The sequence below is a fragment of the Salmo salar genome, chromosome 10, assembly GCF_965601325.2.
Source record: "Salmo salar chromosome 10, fSalSal1, whole genome shotgun sequence".
Taxonomy (NCBI): domain Eukaryota; kingdom Metazoa; phylum Chordata; class Actinopteri; order Salmoniformes; family Salmonidae; genus Salmo; species Salmo salar.
Window position 1 is genome coordinate 90073701 of NC_138300.1, and position 19117 is coordinate 90092817.

Here is a 19117-nt window from a genome sequence, read left to right on the forward strand (position 1 = left end):
TTTCCCCTGGCTTGGCTTCCCCAGTGATTTTAACTACGCACCGCTACTGCTGCTTAAACAAACCACACTGAGAAGAATTGGCAATCCAAAATGGTGACCTATGAAACACTCATTTTGAAGAAATATTAAAACATTCAAATTCAAAACAAAAAGAAATCTATGAAAAATGTACAATTCTTGAATCAGCCATTAAAGACAACCAGAACCCGTTGGATTCCCCAATAACACAAAAATAACTATCGGGAAAAATACAGGCCCTGCAACTCAGAAAAGCTTGTGGTCCTGACGTAATATTAAAGGAAATGATAAAATACACAGACCACAGAAATGAACATACACATTTATTTTCCCAAAGGTGCAGAGTAAAACAGGGGAACAACTTGAGTCTTTTTGAGCTCCAAAGGTATTGGGAAAGTGACACATGAAATGAAATGATACAATGACTATTATTATTATTATTTTTATTTTTTGTGTTATTACTTATCAATTCATTTATACATTTATAATTAGTAGGTTTTGTTATATGTTTAAACAAACCAATTTTTTTTTGCACTTATTTATTGAAAATTGTTTTTTTGTGGTGTAGTTTTCATATAAGCCGCTGGACTTCCAACCACACTCGGACCTGTTTTTTAAAATGTGTTTTTATCTGTCTTGTTGTCTATCACTTGTTTTCTTTGGTGTGAAAAACAAAAAAGACAAAACAAACTAAAACTAAGGAGTACAGTCGTGGCCAAAAGTTTTGAGAATGACACAAATATTAATTTCTACAAAGTTTGCTGCTTCAATGTCTTTAGATATTTTTGTCAGATGTTTCTATGGAATACTGAAGTATAATTACAAGCATTTCATTAGTGTCAAAGGCTTTTATTGACAATTACATGAAGTTGATGCAAAGAGTCAATATTTAGACCTCTGCAATCCGCCCTGGCATGTTGTCAATTAACTTCTGGGCCACATCCTGACTGATGGCAGCCCATTCTTGCATAATCAATGCTTGGAGTTTGTCAGAATGTGTGGGTTTTTGTTTGTCCACCCGCCTCTTGAGGATTGACCACAAGTTCTCAATGGAATTAAGGTCTGGGGAGTTTCCTGTCCATGGATCCAAAATATCGATGTTTTGTTCCCCGAGCCACTTAGTTATCACTTTTGCCTTAGGGCAAGGTGCTCCATCATGCTGGAAAAGGCATTGTTCATCACCAAACTGTTCCTGGATGGTTGGGAGAAGTTTCTCTCGGAGGATGTGTTGGAACCATTCTTTATTCATGGCTGTGTTCTTGGGCAAAATTGTGAGTGAGCCCACTCCCTTGGCTGAGAAGCAACCCCACACATGAATGGTCTTAGCATGCTTTACTGTTGGCATGACACAGGACTGATGGTAGCGCTCACCTTGTCTTCTCCGGACAAGATTTTTTCCAGATGCCCCAAACAATCGGAAAGGGGATTCATCAGAGAAAAGGACTTTACCCCAGTCCTCAGCAGTCCAATTCCTGTACCTTTTGCAGAATATCAGTCTGTCCCTGATGTTTTTCCTGGAGAGAAGTGGCTTCTTTGCTGCCCTTCTTGACACCAGGCCATCCTCCAAAAGTCTTTGCCTCACTGTACGTGCAGATGGACTCACACCTGCCTGCTGTCATTTCTGAGCAAGCTCTGTACTGGTGGTGCCCCGATCCCGCAGCTGAATCAACTTTAGGAGACGGTCCTGGCACTTGCTGGACTTTCTTGGGCGCCCTGAAGCCTTCTTCACAACAATTGAACCGCTCTCCTTCAAGTTCTTGATGATCCGATAAATGGTTGATTTAGGTGCAATCTTACTGGCAGCAATATCCTTGCCTGTGAAGCCCTTTTTGTGCAAATCAATGATGACGGCACGTGTTTCCTTGCAGGTAACCATGGTTGAACAGAAGAAGAACAATGATTCCAAGCACCACCCTCCTTTTGAAGCTTCCAGTCTGTTATTCGAACTCAATCAGCATGACAGAGTGATCTCCAGCCTTGTCCTCGTCAACACTCACACCTGTGTTAACAAGAGAATCACTGACATGATGTCAGCTGGTCCTTTTGTGGCAGGGCTGAAATGCAGTGGAACTGTTTTTGGGGATTCAGTTCATATGCATGGCAAAGTGGTACTTTGCAATTAATTGCAATTCATCTGATCACTCTTCATAACATTCTGGAGTATATGCAAATTGCCATCATACAAACTGAGGCAGCAGACTTTATGAAAATAAATATTTGTGTCATTCTCAAAACTTTTGGCCACGACTGTAGACAGTCAGCTTTAATTTGAGGGTGTTTTGATCCATATCGGGTGAACCGTTTCAAAATTACAGCACTTTTTGCACATAGTCCCCCCAATTTAGAGGACCAAAGGTATTGGGCCAAATGCACTTATATGTGTATTTAAGTAGTCGAAAAGTTAAGTATTTGATCCCATATTCCTAGCATGCAATGATTACATTGCAATGATTACACAACATTGTTGGATGCATTTGCTGTTTATTTTGGTTGTGTTCAAGATTATTTTGTGCCCAAGAGAAATGAATGATAAATAATGTATTGTGTCATTTTGGAGTCACTTTTATTGTAAATAAGAATAGAATACTTTTCTAAACACGTCTACATTCATGTGGATGCTACCATGATTAAAGATAGTCCTGAATGAATCGTGAATAACAGTAAGTGAAAAAGGGAGCGGAGGTTAGCAATTTTTTTTTGGGGGGGGGGGGTATGATATTTGTGCGTCTAACTTTCTCACTCATCATTATTCATAATTGATTCAGGATTATCCGTAATTGGCAAAAACACTAGAACAATAAACAGCCTCTCTAGCGATACAGAAATAAAATGGCTCCTGTATGCAGATAACCTGGTGTTGTCCCCCACAAAAGAGAGGTTACAGCAACATTTAGATAATCTGCAACAGTTCTGTCAGATGGGCCCTGACAGTCAATCTCAAAAAGACAAAAAGATGATATTCCAGAAAAGATCCAGATGTCAGGGAAACCAATATCCATTTTTACTGGGCTCCACTCATATACTGAACAAAAATGTAAACGCAACATGTAACAATTTCAACGATTTTACTGAGTTATAGTTCATATAAGGAAATCAGTCAATTGAAACAAATTAATTAGGCCTTAATCTATGGATTACACATGACTGGGCAGGGGTGCAGCCATGGGTGGACCTGGGAGGGAATAGGCCCACCCACTTGGGAGCCAGGCCCACCCACTGGGGAGCCATGCCAAGCCAATCAGAATGAGTTTTAGACAGAAATACTCCTCAGTTTCATCAGCCGTCCGGGTTGCTGGTCTCAGATGATACCGCAGGTGAAGAAGCTGGATATGGAGGGCCTGGGCTGGCGTAGTTACATGTGGTCTGCGGTTGTGAGGCCGATTGGACGTACTGCCAAATTCTCTAAAACGACATTGGAGGCAGTTTATGGTAGAGAAATGAACATTTATTTGAACATTAATTTCTTTGGCAACAGCTCTGGTGGACATTCCTGCAGTCAGCAGACTCAATGTGCAGGTGTACAAGGTAGTTGAGGTAATTAAGATAATACAGTATGTAGATGTGGGTAGGAGTAAAAGTGTGGCAATCTAGATATATACTGAACAAAAATGCAAGTCGCATAAAACTTCAGACATCTATGGCATTGTTATGTGTGACAAAACAGCACAAGGTGCACCTGTGTAATGATCATGCTGTTTAATCAGCTTATTGAGATGCCACACCTGTCAGGTGGATGGATTATCTTCGCAAAGGAGAAATGCTCACTAATAGGAATGTAAACAAATGTGTGCACAACATCTGAGAGAAATAAGCTTTTTGTGCGTATGGAAAATGTCTGGGATCTTTTATTTCAGCTCATGAAACATAGGACCAACGCTTTACATGTTCTGTTTATATTTTTGTTTAGTAAGAACCAACACACACCTAGACATATTTGGGACAAAAAAAAATCAGCTCCACAGGGAAATTCAACCTGGCCGTGAATGAACTAAAAGACAAGGAGGGCTATTTATGTCATTAAAATATCTATCAAATTAGACAAACCAATTAGGATCTCAGGTCAAAATATTCAAATTAATAATATAACCAACTGCACTATATGGCAACGAAGTGTGGGGTCTGCTTACAAAACAAGAATTTTTACAAATGAACAAACACACAATTGAAACCCTGCATGTGGAATTCTGTAAGAGCATCCTCAGAGTACAGAGAAAAACTCCAAACAACGCATGCAGAGAAGAATTAGGCCAATTCCCTCTTCTTATTAATATCCAAAAAAGAGCCACCAAATTGTATAATCATTTAAAAACAAGTTAAAAACTCCTGCCATTTGTATTTGTATTTTTTATTTGTATTTATTATGGATCCCCATTAGCTGCTGCCAAGGCAGAAGCTACTCTTCCTGGGGTCCAACCACACCAAGGCACTTATATTACACATAAAACAAAAGATAAAACAGTACATCATATAACATCGTTACACCACTACATATCTACGCCAGCTGGTCCTGAGGCTTAATTCACTAACGACTACCAACCCAACTAAACCTCGGGACACTACTCAGCAAATCTGGCCCAACCAAATTATCATAAATAAAAAATAAAAATATATCACCTATTGGAAAGAAACCACAAAAGATCTAAGTACACTTCAATGCTATTTGTCTCTAAACAGACAGTACACGGTGGTAGACTATCTGACCACTGTAACTGGCAGAAAACTGAAGAAAACACTAACTATGTACAGACTTAGTGAGCACAGTCTGGCCATAGAGACCGGTTGTCACAGGCAAACTTGGCTGCACAGAGAGGACAGGCTTCCTCCAGGAAGAGATAGAGACAGAGCTGCATTTTCTGTCAAACTGTGACAGATATTCTGACATAAAAAATACATTCTTCCCCAAAATTATAAAATAATATGAATAGTTTGAATATCTAAATGATGAAGACAAACTTAAATACATACCTGGTGAAAAAACAAAATGCTGTGTTTTAGCAGCCACATTTGTGGCCACCTGCCACAACATGAAGGACAGCCAGTGAGAAGTGTATAGTGTGGTTTTTCATATTTTCCTATTCTTTATTATTATTTGTTGTAATTGCTGTTAATGAGTATCACTATCATTATTATTGCTTAATTACAAACAGTCTAGTATATTCAAATCAAATCAAATTGTATTAGTGAAATGCTTACTTACGAGCCCCTAGCCAACAATGCAGTTTTAAAAAATATAACAAAATAAAATATGAATAAGAATAAGAAATAAAAGTAACAAGTAATTAAAGAGCAGCAGTAAAATAACAATAGCGAGACTATATACAGGGGGCACCGGTACAGAGTCAATGTGCGGGGGCACCGGTTAGTCGAGGTAATTGAGGTAATATGTACATGTAGGTAGAGTTATAAAAGTGACTATGCATAGATGATAACAACAGAGAGTAGCAGCGGTGTAAAAGGGGGGGGTTAGAAGCCTCTTGGACCTAGGCTTGGCGCTATGGTATTGCTTGCCATGCGGTAGCAGAGAGAATAGTCTATGACTAGGGTGGCTAGTCTTGATCATGTTGAGGGAGAGGTTGTTGTCCTGGCACCACACTCCCAGGTCTCTGACCTCCTCCCTATAGGCTGTCTTGTTGTTGTCGGTGATCAGGTCTACCACTGTTGTGCCATCGGCAAACTTAATGATGTGTTGGAGTCGTGCCTGGCCATGCAGTCATGAGTGAACAGGGAGTACAGGAGGGGATTGAGCACGCATTCCTGAGGGGCCTCTGTGTTGAGGATCAGCGTGGCGGATGTGTTGTTGCCTACCCTTCCCACCTGGAGGCGGCCCGTCAGGAAGTCCAGGATCCAGTTGCAGAGGGAGGTGTTTAGTCCCAGGGTCCATAGCTTATTGATGAGCTTTGAGGGCACTATGGTGTTGAATGCTGGGCTGTAGTCAATTAATAGCATTCTCACATAGGTGTTCCTTTTGTCCAGGTGGGAAAGGGCAGTGTGGAGTGCAATAGAGATTGCATCATCTGTGGATCTGTTAGGGCGGTATGCAAATTGGAGTGTATCTAGGGTTTCTGGGATAATGGTGTTGATGTGAGCCATATTCCTATCTTTGATCATTGTAGCTATGTTTATTTTGACAATGTACGTGTTTACTTTCCAAGTCAATAAAGTATACTTAAATGAATTGACAGAGAAAAAGAGAGAGAGACTGGTGAAACTGGATGTCAATGCATGGGGTCATCGCTGATGAGATAAATCCATATGTAGAACACATATGTAGAAATGTTTTTGCCAAGCCTCTATCCATGGTATACAGTGTGAGAATACTGCAGTGGCAGCAAAGACCATTTCCCAATATTACAAGCAAGGGTAGGCCTATATAGTTTAAGTACCACATTGCCACTTTTTCTATTTGTATATATTTATTTTGTAAAAATCCTGTCCTTGGCCGTTTTGTCATTGAATGACCTCAGGGAAAATCTCATCATCACATCATCACATTAATTGAGTTGAATAATAGGGATTCTGTTCTTAGTCACTTCCTAAAAATTACTTTTGACACTCATTGGAGAAATGTGAGTCAGTGAACCATGTCTCACCTGCTCTATGCCTCCTGGTCAACACCGACTGAAACATTCCAGCTGACCCCACGCACGACCCCATCCCCGCCTTCAATCGGCGTGTCTAGCTGACGTCATTGTTATTGAGGCAGTGTAGCTCTGCCCATCGCGAGGACAACGTTTTCCATCACAGATCTGATTCCTACTACAGAACCAGGACTGTTTAAGCACTGTACCTGTGCGTCTATCAGCCCCTATGGTGCTGCGAGTAAATGCGCTTACGACGAAGTGACTGACTTCCTGCTTAAACCTGTTTCGAGGAAAGCCTGTGGATGGTCCGAAGTGACTGACTGACTGACTGACTGCCTGCTTAAACCTGCTTCGAGGAAAGCCTGTGGATGGTCCTATCCGCTGGGGTTCAACGCGCTAACATGTCAAGGTACCAGAGGACCCCCTTGAAAAACACCGACAATGTGGTAGAGGTCAAGAGCAAAGTAAGTGGCTGGTTTATTAATTTCACATTCATGGGAATGGAACTCGTGGACCGCAGTTTATTTGCTGTTAGGTTACCTTATCAGGCACGCGCATGGATAACGCCTGCGGTGCTCAGGGCTAAACCAAATCAATCCGTATAAATTGGATCTGTCCGTATTGCGCTGTCTGTATTGCGCTATCCGCTCTTGAATCCCCCACGTAACTAATCATCATCAGAGCGGGAAACACTGATGTTGGTGCCTTTGTCGCCACGACGTTCTGAGACGGAGCAGCTTGGAACGAGTCTGCCTCTTTCAATATGTAGTAGCCTAGGAAGCAATGACAGTTCGCATTGTCGCTCTCGGCTATGAAAGTGCACTATCCGTTCCTGTTGTAATTTCTTTGATGCATGTAGCGCGCTGTTATGCTGCAGAATAGAGCGTAGCTGTACGCGGTTAATTATAACATTAGGCCTGGCTGATTAATTATGCATGAAACATGGTATTAGTAGCGATAAACCATATGGCTTAGTAAGCTCACTGCCAATGAATTCACCGATTCACCATAAATGAATAGACCACATAGGCCATAGCCTATCTGTAAAAAAAAATATTGACAATTGACAATAAATGATATATGTATTATCAGTATCAGCCTACACAGGGTGATTATTCGTTTATTATTTTATCATCATCATCAGTGTAGCACATTAAAATAAACTGTCTGTCAATTATACTCTGTCAATGTGTCTTTTTATAAAAATAATAGCGATGACAATACTTCGAACACACATTGTCTGTCCTGGCAATACAGATGTTTTTCAGTAAAACCCAGGGGTCTCTATGGACTTCTGTCACAAAGAGCAAACATGGTAACTGCGTTTATGGAAAGTGTTTAAATGGAGTTAATGACTCTGATTATTACTTTTTCAATGTTTTACTATTGTTGTTCGCTACAGGTCAGAATCTTTAACAATCTAGTAAGCTCAGAATGCACCATACTAGTGTGTATGTCAAATTCTGACATGCTACGGATTGTGGTGTTAACTCTAAATGGAGATATCTATACATGCATTCTCTGTGCAGTGTAATGTGCAGTGCAACTGCCTCACTCTCTGTCTCTCCTCAACAGTGATTTTGAACAACTTGTTGACAGTGTATTCTATTCTAATCATGTTTGTATCTCAAGTATGTGTCTCAGCTGCAGCGCAGCGTCTTAAAATGTATCAAAGGCAATGTCTCGAAGGCAAACAGGTTCTCTCTTTGTCAGTCTCTTCTTATTCTCTCTAATAGCTATGTGTTTGGTGGGAGAGTATATGTATTAATAATTAATAGAAAACACTCCAGCCTTTCACACGGTTCTACAGGAGGCTTGCTTCTCCGAACGAGTACAGACACTCATGACTCAGCAAAGTTGTTCTGCTCATTGGAGCCCTGGGATGGTAGAGGATATAGGATCCCCTACACTAATCTGTCCATCACCCACGCACTTGTTTTCTCCCACATTTACCATCACTTTCTATATTCATACACACACAGACTTATTCTCACTTGATTACTTGCACACTTGCTATGTAGGTGATATTTAGGCAGAGTGGATTTAATCATAATCAAAATTATTTTCCAATCGTTTTCGTTCTGAACAGAACCATACTTTTTTTTTGTTCTGTTCCGACCAGAAAAATAAAGTTCTCAACTGGTTCGAACAAAAAAAGTACGTTTATATCGTTCCTTTTTAAAACTCAATTTTATATACATTTTTTACATTTAGCTCGATATTAAATGACTTCACCAATCAGTGCGGATAGAGCAGCTTGCTATGGAGTGGCCAAGCGATAATTGTTTACACATGCATTGGACAGATGTCAGACAGGTGTAGGGTGCGAAATGCGACTGAAATGTTGCATGTGTGAAGAGAGAGGGTGGAGGACGAGGCCAGCTTGAAGTGCTGGGCATCTTGTTATGACATGCATTATCTGAATTAGGCCCACAGAATTATACCTACGGAGGAGCGGCTTCGAAGAAGGATCTTTGAATGTCTTTGACCTTCAGAGAGTTGTCTTAAAGTTGGACCAAGCTAGCTAGCAAGCTTGTGTGTGCAGAGCGGCACCAGAATTTAAATAAAAACACATTTTTGTAGTTAATAAATCCAATGTTAAACTTGATACCTATAGTATCCTTAATAACCTTTTCACACGTACCAACAAACGGGTGTGATCATTCTACAGTGGTCCCTGTTGCGCATGATCAAACCGGTGTGATTAGAATGCTTATTTAGAACGTCCATTTTTGATTGAAGCAAGAATCATCATTTGAGCTGGCCACACTTTTTTTTCTCACATAAATATTTTGCACAAACACAGTCCTGACAAAGTTATGTCCAGAATGTGACCAGTTTATTTCAGGATGGAATGATCAGACATTCACAGAAGTAGCTACACCATAACACAATCATCCAATTGGAAAAATGTAGGCTACATTTGTTCTAGCCCTAACTGAGGAAAGATTGAGGTAACACAAGGTCATATGTTTACAACTCTCTGTTGACATAAACTACAATATGAATTAGCTAAACATTTTCAAGAAATCGAAAGTAATCAGACTATGGGTAGATGGGTAGCCGCCATGCTTGTTTTTTTCTCATCAACCAAAGATAATAAGAGGAGGCAAGATGAGTTTGGTCTATTTATAGTATGCATGTTTAAGGGGGTGTGTCGTCTACGATCATCCACTTCCCTTCATTCACTTCCGTAAGTTTACCCGAAAGATGAGTGAACCATTCCTTCGCCTCATTATAACATCTTTGGTCTGACAGATTATGTGACACCCAGAATGCATTGTATAATGTCATCAAACATGGCGCCACACATAGCTGGCAAATATCATTATCGTCAGTACAACCTTCAAAAGTATTTTACACACATCATAGGTGTCCATTACAATATACGCAATAATCGGAATGCATTATTTGTCACCAGTAATTGAAAATGTGAATAAACTGTAAATAAATTATGCTCCATTCATACATACAGTAGAAATGACAACACAATATACAGAAAATATGGATAGGAACGCACACATGTCCAAAGTTATTATTTGTAAGGAAAACAACAAGGAAGGCAATGCGAGCGCCAGCAAGAACATTACAATTCTTGCAAAACTGCGCAAATATATGCATACTTGATCTGCGCAAACATGAGTGAAGTGCTGTGGGTTCTCCTCAAAGAGAGAAGTTTATCCGGCTCAGTAAAGCCTCAAACATAAATTGTCCACAACGCTGAAATGGACTACTTCTATGTGAATTAATGAGGAGGCGGAACACACCTCCATTAAAACTGTTGTTAGAAAATACAACTTGTTAGAAAATAATTAGAAATGGACAAGTTGAAACATAGCCTATAGATAATTAGTAGACAGCGTGTTAATTGTCCTGTTACGTAATAATCACATTTTGGAACAGTGAGTGCATTCTGACCTCACGTGCATAAAACAACTGTTAGAGATATTTAACCTTCTAATAAAAAATCTCTTTCCTTAATTTCTGAATCACAGTTGTAACGTCAGTAGGCTACGGTAGCCTATGGGAGGGGCAGGTAGCCTGGCCCCACACACACGCACACACACTGGCAAAGATTTTCTGAGTGACAGAGTGAGGGCTTTGCATAGGCGCTTTGTTGCATTTTTTGGGGGAATGGGAAAAAGGACTGGAAAGTAAAATAATATTATTAACAGGTTCCCATGCTTTTAAGAATAAAGGTGCTGTTTTGGAATAGTATGGATCACTTTTGTTCCCGGTTCTGATTCTGTTCCCTGAAAAATGTAGTTCTGTTCCGTGAATTATATATATATTTTTTAATCGTTTTTTATGTTTTTATAGAATATTTAAAACATACAATATACTTATTTAACCTTTATGGGGCGGCAGCGTAGCCTAGTGGTTAGAGCGTTGGACTAGTAACTGAAAGGTTTGCAGATCGAATCCCTGAGCTGACAAGGTACAAATCTGTTGTTCTGCCCCTGAACAACTGTTCCTAGGCCATCATTGAAAATAAGAATTTGTTCTTAACTGACTTGCCTAGTTAAATAAAGGAAAAATACAAATTTGGCAAGTCAGTTACAAACAAATTCTTATTTACAATGATAGCCAACCCCAGCCAAACCCTAACCCCTATGGGACTACCAATCACAGCTGGAATACAGCCAATGCAGCCTGGAATCGAACCAGGATCTGTAGTGACACTGAGATGCGGTGCCTTAGACCACTGCGCCATTCGGGAGCCCATACTTGCAGTGAAGCAGCTCAACAACTACATCACATTAGTCATCAAACAGCAAAACGCATCAAGGACAACAAAAATCATAACAGCAAGGCCAACTGAATATGTTTGAGTGCATGTATGGCACTATTTACATGTCTGTGTATGTGCACATGTGTGCATTTGAATGAGCGTGTGTGTATATTGCATGTGTACAAACACCTGCACAGTATCAGCCTCAGGCAAACCAGCATTAACTGTAACAACACTGCCCCTCATTGTCATTCAAACTTACTTTTTGTGATGTTTTATTTCAATTTTTTCTTTTTACTTTTATCTTTGAGAGTTTCAGAGTTCCTCTGTCTGTGTTCTTTTGCCCATCTTAATCTTTTCTTCTTATTGACCAGTCTGAGAAACGGCTTTTTCTTAGCAACTCTGCCTAGAAGGCCAGCATACTGGAGTTGCATGGAATTTCTCGCATGGAATAGCCTTCATTTCTCAGAACAAGAAAATTCTGACGAGTTTCAGAAGAAAGTTATTTCTTTCTGGACATTTTGAGCCTGTAATCAAACCCACAAATGCTGATGCTCCAGATACTCAACTAGTCTAAAGAAGGCCAATTTTATTGCTTCTTCAATCAGTACAACAGTTTTCAGCTGTGCTAACATAATTGCAAAACGGTTTTCTAATGATCAGTTAGCCTTTTAAATTGATAATCTTGGATTAGCTAACACAACGTGCCATTGGAACACAAGAGTGATGGTTGCTGATAATGGGCCTCTACACTGATGTTGATATTCCATAAAAAATCTGCCGTTTCTAGCTACAATAGTCATTTACAACATTAACAATGTCTACACTGTATTTCTGATCAATTTGGACAAAAATTTGCTTTTCTTTCAAAAACAAGGAAATTGAAAGGTAGTGTATATCAGCTCATACACCCTGTACAATGGAATCGGTACATCAAAAATCTCTTCACAACTATTTTTCAATCTGTATGGCACAGCTGTCAAAATCCTGGTCCTGAAATGAAACAGGTGTACTTTACTATTTATGCAATTTTTATTCCTCTGCCAGTTTTGATCCTTTATATTGGGCAGACAGACCAGTTCCCGACCTCCTCCCGCTGCCACCTGCCTCCTCCATTTTTTGGATCTTGGATTGAGCAGACCTTCTGATACAATTCTGATAACTCCATGAGAGACATAACTCTACCATTCCAATTTACAATATCATTTAAAAACAAAATACCCTATTCAAACATCTTTCCCATAAATTCAGGTATTTATCAACCAGCACATTTGAGTTCAGCCATAATATTTGTTGTAATATTTGCTCTATCTTTTCAGGGGGATGAAATTGAAATTGTAGTCAGCTCGCAATACTTGTTTGAAAAAGAGAGAGACATTTAAAAAAGTATAATTTACAATTAATCGAAAATGAGACATGGCGATCATCAGAAGAAGGCAGCGCCATAAGTAAGTGAGTAAACTGAGATATGACTAAGGAGTTAATCAGGGAAATGTTTCCATAAATAGACAAGTATTTACAGTTGAAGTCGGAAGTTTACATAGACTTAGGTTGGAGTCATTAAAACTCATTTTTCAACCACTCCCCATTTATATTACATTTTAGTCATTTAGCAGACGCTCTTATCCAGAGCAACTTACATTAGTGAATGCATACATTTCATTAAAAAAAAAATCCATACTGCTCCCCCGTGGGAATCGAACCCACAACCCTGGTGTTGCAAACACCATGCTCTACCAAATGAGCCACACGGGACATCCACAAATTTCTTGTTAACAAACTTTTGTTTTGGCAAGTCGGTTAGGACATCTACTTTGTGCATGACACAAGTCATTTTTCCAATAATTGTTTACAGACAGATTATTTCACTTATAATTCACTGTATCACAATTCCAGTGGGTCAGAAGTTTACATACACTAAGTTGACTGTGCCTTTAAACAGCTTGGAAAATTCCAGGAAATTATATCATGGCTTTAGAAGCTTCTGATAGGCTAATTGGCATAATTTGAGGCAAATGGAGGTGTACCCGTGGATGTATTTCAAGGCCTGCCTTCAAACTCAGTGCCTCTTTGTTTGACATCATGGGAAAATCAAAAGAAATCAGCCAAAATTGTAGACCTCCACAAGTCTGGTTCATCCTTGGGAGCAATTTCCAAACGCCTGAAGGTACCACGTTCATCTGTAGAAAGAATAGGCCACATGTATAAACACCATGGAGCCGTCATACCGCTCAGGAAGTAGACGCGTTCTGTCTCCTAGAGATGAACGTACTTTGGTGCGAAAAGTGCATATCAATCCCAAAACAACAGCAAGGGACCTTGTGACGATGCTGGAGGAAACAGGTACAAAAGTATCTATATCCACAGTAAAACGAGTCCTATATCGACATAACCTGAAAGGCCGCTCAGCAAGGAAGAAGCCACTGCTCCAAAACCGCCATAAAAAAGACAGATTATGGTTTGCAACTGCACATGGGGACAAAGATCATATTTTTTTGATAAACGCAACACCATCCCAACCGTGAAGTACGGGGGTGGCAGCATCATGTTGTGGGGGTGCTTTACTGCAGGAGGGACTGGTGCACTTCACAAAATAGATGGCATCATGAGGGAGGACAATTATGTGGATATATTGGAGCAACATCTCAAGACATCAGTCAGAAAGTTAAAGTTTGGTTGCAAATGGGTCTTCCAAATGGACATTGACCCCAAGCATACTTCCAAAGTTGTGGCAAAATGGCTTAAGGACAACAAAGTCAAGGTATTGGAGTGGCCATCACAAAGCCCTGACCTCAATCCTGTGGAAATTTAAGGGCAGAGCTGAAAAAGCAAGTGCAAGCAAGGATGCCTACAAACCTGACTCAGTTACAGAAGCTCTGTCAGGAGGAATGGGCCAAAAATTATTGTGGGAAGCTTGTGGAAGGCTACCTGAAACGTTTGACCTAAGTTAAACAATTTAATGGCAATGCTACCAAATACTAATTGAGTGTATGTAAACTTCTGACCCACTGGAAATGTGGTGAAAGAAATAAAAGCTGAAATAAATCATTTTCTCTCTACTATTATTCTGACATTTCTCATTCTTAAAATAAAGTGATCTTAACTGACCTAAGATAGGGAATTTTTACGAGGATTAAATGACAGGAATTGTGAAAAACTGAGTTTAAATGTATTTGGCTAAGGTGTACGTAAACTTCGGACTTAGCTGTACCTCTCCATGGTTGCAGGATCTTGTCTATTTTTACAAGTTTTCTATTTTAATTTATTGTGGAGATCTCATATCTTTTGTGATATGAATACCAAGTATGTCTACTTCACCATCAGCCCATTTTATAGGTAAACCGCAGGGTAATGTTAAAGTTGTAATTTTTAAAGATCCAATGCGTAATATTGTACACTTATCATAATTAGGTTTTAGTCCAGAGTGTCCAGAAAAGTTATCTAGATCTTCAGTGAGACATTGCAGGGATCTAGCTTGTGGACTCAACATAAAACTTGAGTCATCGGCACACATGGACACCTTTGTTTTTTAATAGCTAGCGATTCGATGACAATAACGAATATATATGGTGACAGAGGACACCCTTGTTTAACTCCTCTTGACAATTCAAAACTCTCTGACAAGCAGCCACTATATACTATTTTACACCAGGGGGTTGCTATACATGACATTTACCCATTTTTATAAGAGAATCACAGAAATTGAAAAAACTCAGGCATTTATAAATAAAATCCTGTCTTACTTTATCAAAGGCCTTGTCAAAATCCCCTATAAATACCAGGCCTGGCTTCTTAGATATTTCATGATGTTCTATTATTTCTAGTGGTTGTCGTATATTATCTCCAATGTATCGTCCATGTAAAAAACCTGTCTGATCAGGATGAACAATACTTGGTAAAACCTTTTTAGTTGTGAGTGCTATGCATTTCGCTAGTATTTTTGAAGCGTAACATTGAAGCGTAAGAGGCCTCCAGTTTTTAAGATAGACTGGCTCTTTATATTTGCCACCTGGGTCCTGTTTTAATAATAGTGAAATCAGACCTTCCCGCTGAGTACCTGACAAACTACCATTTCTATAGGAGTAGTTAAAACAAGCTAAGAATGGACCTTTGAGCATATCAAAAGCCCTGGGTTTTTTACTGACTGAAAGGATTTATTAGCCTTAAAAAGTTATTCCTCTGTAATTTGGCCTTCACACTGATCTTTCTGTACATTTGTTCATTTTCAATATTTTTATTATTTGGAAAGAATTCCTTACAGTAATCATTATTCAGTTTGTGAGGATGAGATGGAAAAGAGAACATCTCTTTTAAAATATAATTTGTAGAATCATAAATGACTCCGTCTTCAGTAACGAGTTTCTGCAAATTATTTTTGTTAGCGTTGCTGTGTTGGAGATTCAGGAAGAATTTGGTGCATTTTTCTCCATATTCCATCCAGTTCACTTTATTTTTGTAATAGATTACATTAGATCGTTCTTGAATAAGTTCCTCCAGTTCTTTTTGTTTTTCCTCTAACTTATTTTGTATCTCTGTAGTATCATTTTTATTGGTATCTACCTGTACTATTAGTTCATGTATTTCCCTTGTTAGTCTTGTCTATTGCCTATTGCGGACAGTCTGAGCACTGATGAAGGGATTGTGCGTTCCTGGTGTAACTCGGGCAGTTCTTGTTGCCATCCTGTACCTGTCCTGCAGATGTGATGTTCGGATGTACCGATCCTGTGCAGGTGTTGCTACAAGTGGTCTGCCACTGCGAGGACGATCAGCTGTCCACCCCGTCTCCCTGTAGCGCTGTCTTAGGTGTCTGTGGAACTTGTTTAGTTTATGTCTCAGTTGTTGAATCTTATTTTCATACAAATATTTACGCATGTTAAGTTTGCTGAAAATAAACGCAGTTGACAGTTTCTTTTTTTGCTGAGTTTAGTTGCATCATAATTACCTTTAACATAATTTTCATAGAAAAACACATCCCAGCATTTCCATAGCAATTGACGTTTCACATGATCATGAAAGAGACCTTGCATTACACTAGCGATGGCTTCACTACAGTACAAATGTATCCCGTACAATATGTTATTGTTCCCCAATGTTCTTGTTCTGATATCTTCCCCTTGCTCTCTCTCTTTTCTGTTTTTGGGTGGAAATGGCATAATCAGTCACCCCTCCTGCTCAGTAAAGCATGCAATGTATTCTTCTTCAATGGAGAGGAAAAGAAGCGTAGAGTAAACCCACTCATTTTCTGTGAGAGGCCACAATCATTGAGTGCATATCCCATTATTTGTTTCAGACTGTAAATATGGTTGGACACACAAACCAATCAATCATGTTATCATAAAAACAACCAATGGATTTTAAATGGGTGGTGCACCATGCAGTACTCCCTACTCTATACTGTCTAGCACTGTTTGCTCATCCTGCCTGTTTTTCCTTTACTCTAATCTGTCTCCTTCGCCTGCCAATCTGTTGTATATTTGTCTCCCTGTCTTTGTGATTGGGGAAGTAAGTGGCACCAGACATTGATGGGATTGCACATCGTGTTAGAGGAGTGACAACCTGCTGTGTGTGTTTCTATGTGATAAGCACCTCAGAAAGAAATTCACTGGCTGTGCAGGGCAGCATCTCCACACAGACAAGCACAGCTCACATCTTGTGTTGTCCCCACAGCGCTCTTTATGTATTTGTGCTACACGGCTACCTCACAATGATCAACAATCCACTGTGTTATCATTGGGCTGTGCCCTGGTCCCTGCTGCATCTAATAGGAAGTCTCAGAACATGACTCCAGTTGTTACATACTGGACGATGTCTACATGTCAAGCTCTGTGATGTAAAAGTAACACCTAGGTTATGTTTTGAAGAATGCAGAATGCATGCAAGACAATGAAAAGCGATGGTGGAATATAGGTGAATTGTGAATGGTTGGGTTAGCAGTGAATGGCAATGTCATGTCTGAGTCTTATGTTGGAGTCTGTTGTTTGTTGTAAAATTGATGTCAGGATGCACCATTCTTCATGAGTTTGCTTTCATGACACAGTGTTCTCTGACCTTTTTGTTTTCCAGTTTGAGGCGGAGTACAGACGTTTCGCTTTGAAGAAGAGCAGCACCTGTGGCTTTCAAGAGTTTTACCGGCTGCTGCAGACGGTTCACCACATCCCCGGTGTGGAAGTGCTGCTGGGATATGCTGACATCCAGGGTGACCTGCTGCCAATCAACAACGATGACAACTTCTACAAAGCCCTGTCCTCAGCCAACCCACTGCTCAGGATCATCATCCAGAAGAGAGGTGAGGCTGCATCATGGAGAGAGGGATGGGAGGGGGCTAAGAGTATAGATATATATAAGAGAAACCTCATTGGTAGCTTACGGTGTTGGTTAAAGCTTTCTGCTATTGATGTTGACCTTGTTGCAGTTGGAGTTCCTGTATTCTTGCTCCAAAGCCTGTTGACTGTTGTGTTGAAGTGGGCTTGTCACTCTTGATGCTTGTTATCGGCACTGTCCTTGGTGTGTTTTTTAAGTGTCAGTTGTAGATCATGAAAAGGAACTTCGAGGTGAGCTAGCAGAACATTATAGTGTGTGTTTATGACTAAATAAATGTTATGCCTTTTGTTATTGTGCAGTCGTTAGTGATAGTGGCTCTATTGTAATGTTGTTGACAGCTGTGTTTCTTACTGTGACTGATAGTGGATGTATGAGAGTCAGTCAGTGTGGCAATGGTGATGACGTTGTTTGTATTGTGAGGGGATGAGTGTCTGGTACTCTGCTCATTGTTGCCATTCTGGCCTGCCTCAGTGGGTTGGACTGTCTGGCGCTGGGCCAGCCCTCAGGAATGCGAAGGCAGAGCACTGAGAAGGGATGGAGCTGGGGTTGGCGCTAAGGCTAAGGGACTGGAGATGGGGGTCGGGGCTGGCTCCAGTGGCGGTTCTAGACCTTTTCAACTGGGGGGGCCAAGCTGGGGCCAGTTGTACTGTTAGAGGGGCCAGTTACATTAGATGTTATTGTTGTCATATCGTTTTCTTCACTGCATTGCAGGCATTAGCAGGCAAAAGACCATGTTCATAATCATCATCGTTGCCACTGTCATTTAGGGGGGCTACAAGGGGGTCCAAAATTGTTGTCACAGGAGCACTGCCCCCCCCCCCCCCCCACAGAACCGCTAGTGGCTGGTTCCTCTCCCTGATCTCAGCCCTAGCCTTTTACACACACACACACACACACACACAAACACACACACAAACCTCAGATGCTCCGTTCTCTTCCCCACCACATGCTCTCTGTCCCTCTTAATAATCTCTCTCCCCTCTCTCCGTCTGTCTGTCTCTCTCTCTACATCTCTTTAGCTCCCTCTCAATTCCTCCATCCCTAATGCCCCATCACGGTCAGTGAGTTTGATCAAAACCAATTCTGCAGGGCAACATTCCGGAAATGTGTCACTAATGCTCTTAAAAGTTGCTCCCCCATTATTTATAGTCAAGTCTTTCTATGTTCTGTTGTTTTATTGTTTTGTTTGTTTGCTTAATTCAGTTGGAAATGTTAATCTGGAAAGAGGAGAATGGCTGCCATTGTTCCCAGTTTTAGAATACCATCCTGTTTGTAACAAAACAAATTTGCTTACATGAAATTCCCATTATTATGCTTCTTTATTAGCCATGTCGTGCTGCTTTGTGATTGCTACAGGAAGGTATCGATGACTCATTTAGCACTTTACATAATTATCCGTCAGGCTCACGATGTTATCCAGGTCAGTGGAGATGGATGGTTATTGTAGTTAACCATCTCTATTTTA

General features: G+C 40.2%; 1 protein-coding gene across 1 annotated transcript in view; it reads left to right on the forward strand.

Annotated features, from left to right (window-relative positions):
* The first annotated feature begins 6475 nt into the window (after window positions 1-6475).
* The window catches only part of LOC106560828 (partitioning defective 6 homolog alpha), a 39753-nt gene continuing 27111 nt past the window's right edge, over window positions 6476-19117 (forward strand). Inside the window, exons 1-2 of the mRNA XM_014124171.3 lie at window positions 6476-7063; window positions 17395-17617. Coding sequence (XP_013979646.1) covers window positions 6968-7063; window positions 17395-17617 — 319 coding nt within the window. The 5' untranslated portion in view covers window positions 6476-6967. The remainder of the gene's footprint in view (window positions 7064-17394; window positions 17618-19117) is intronic.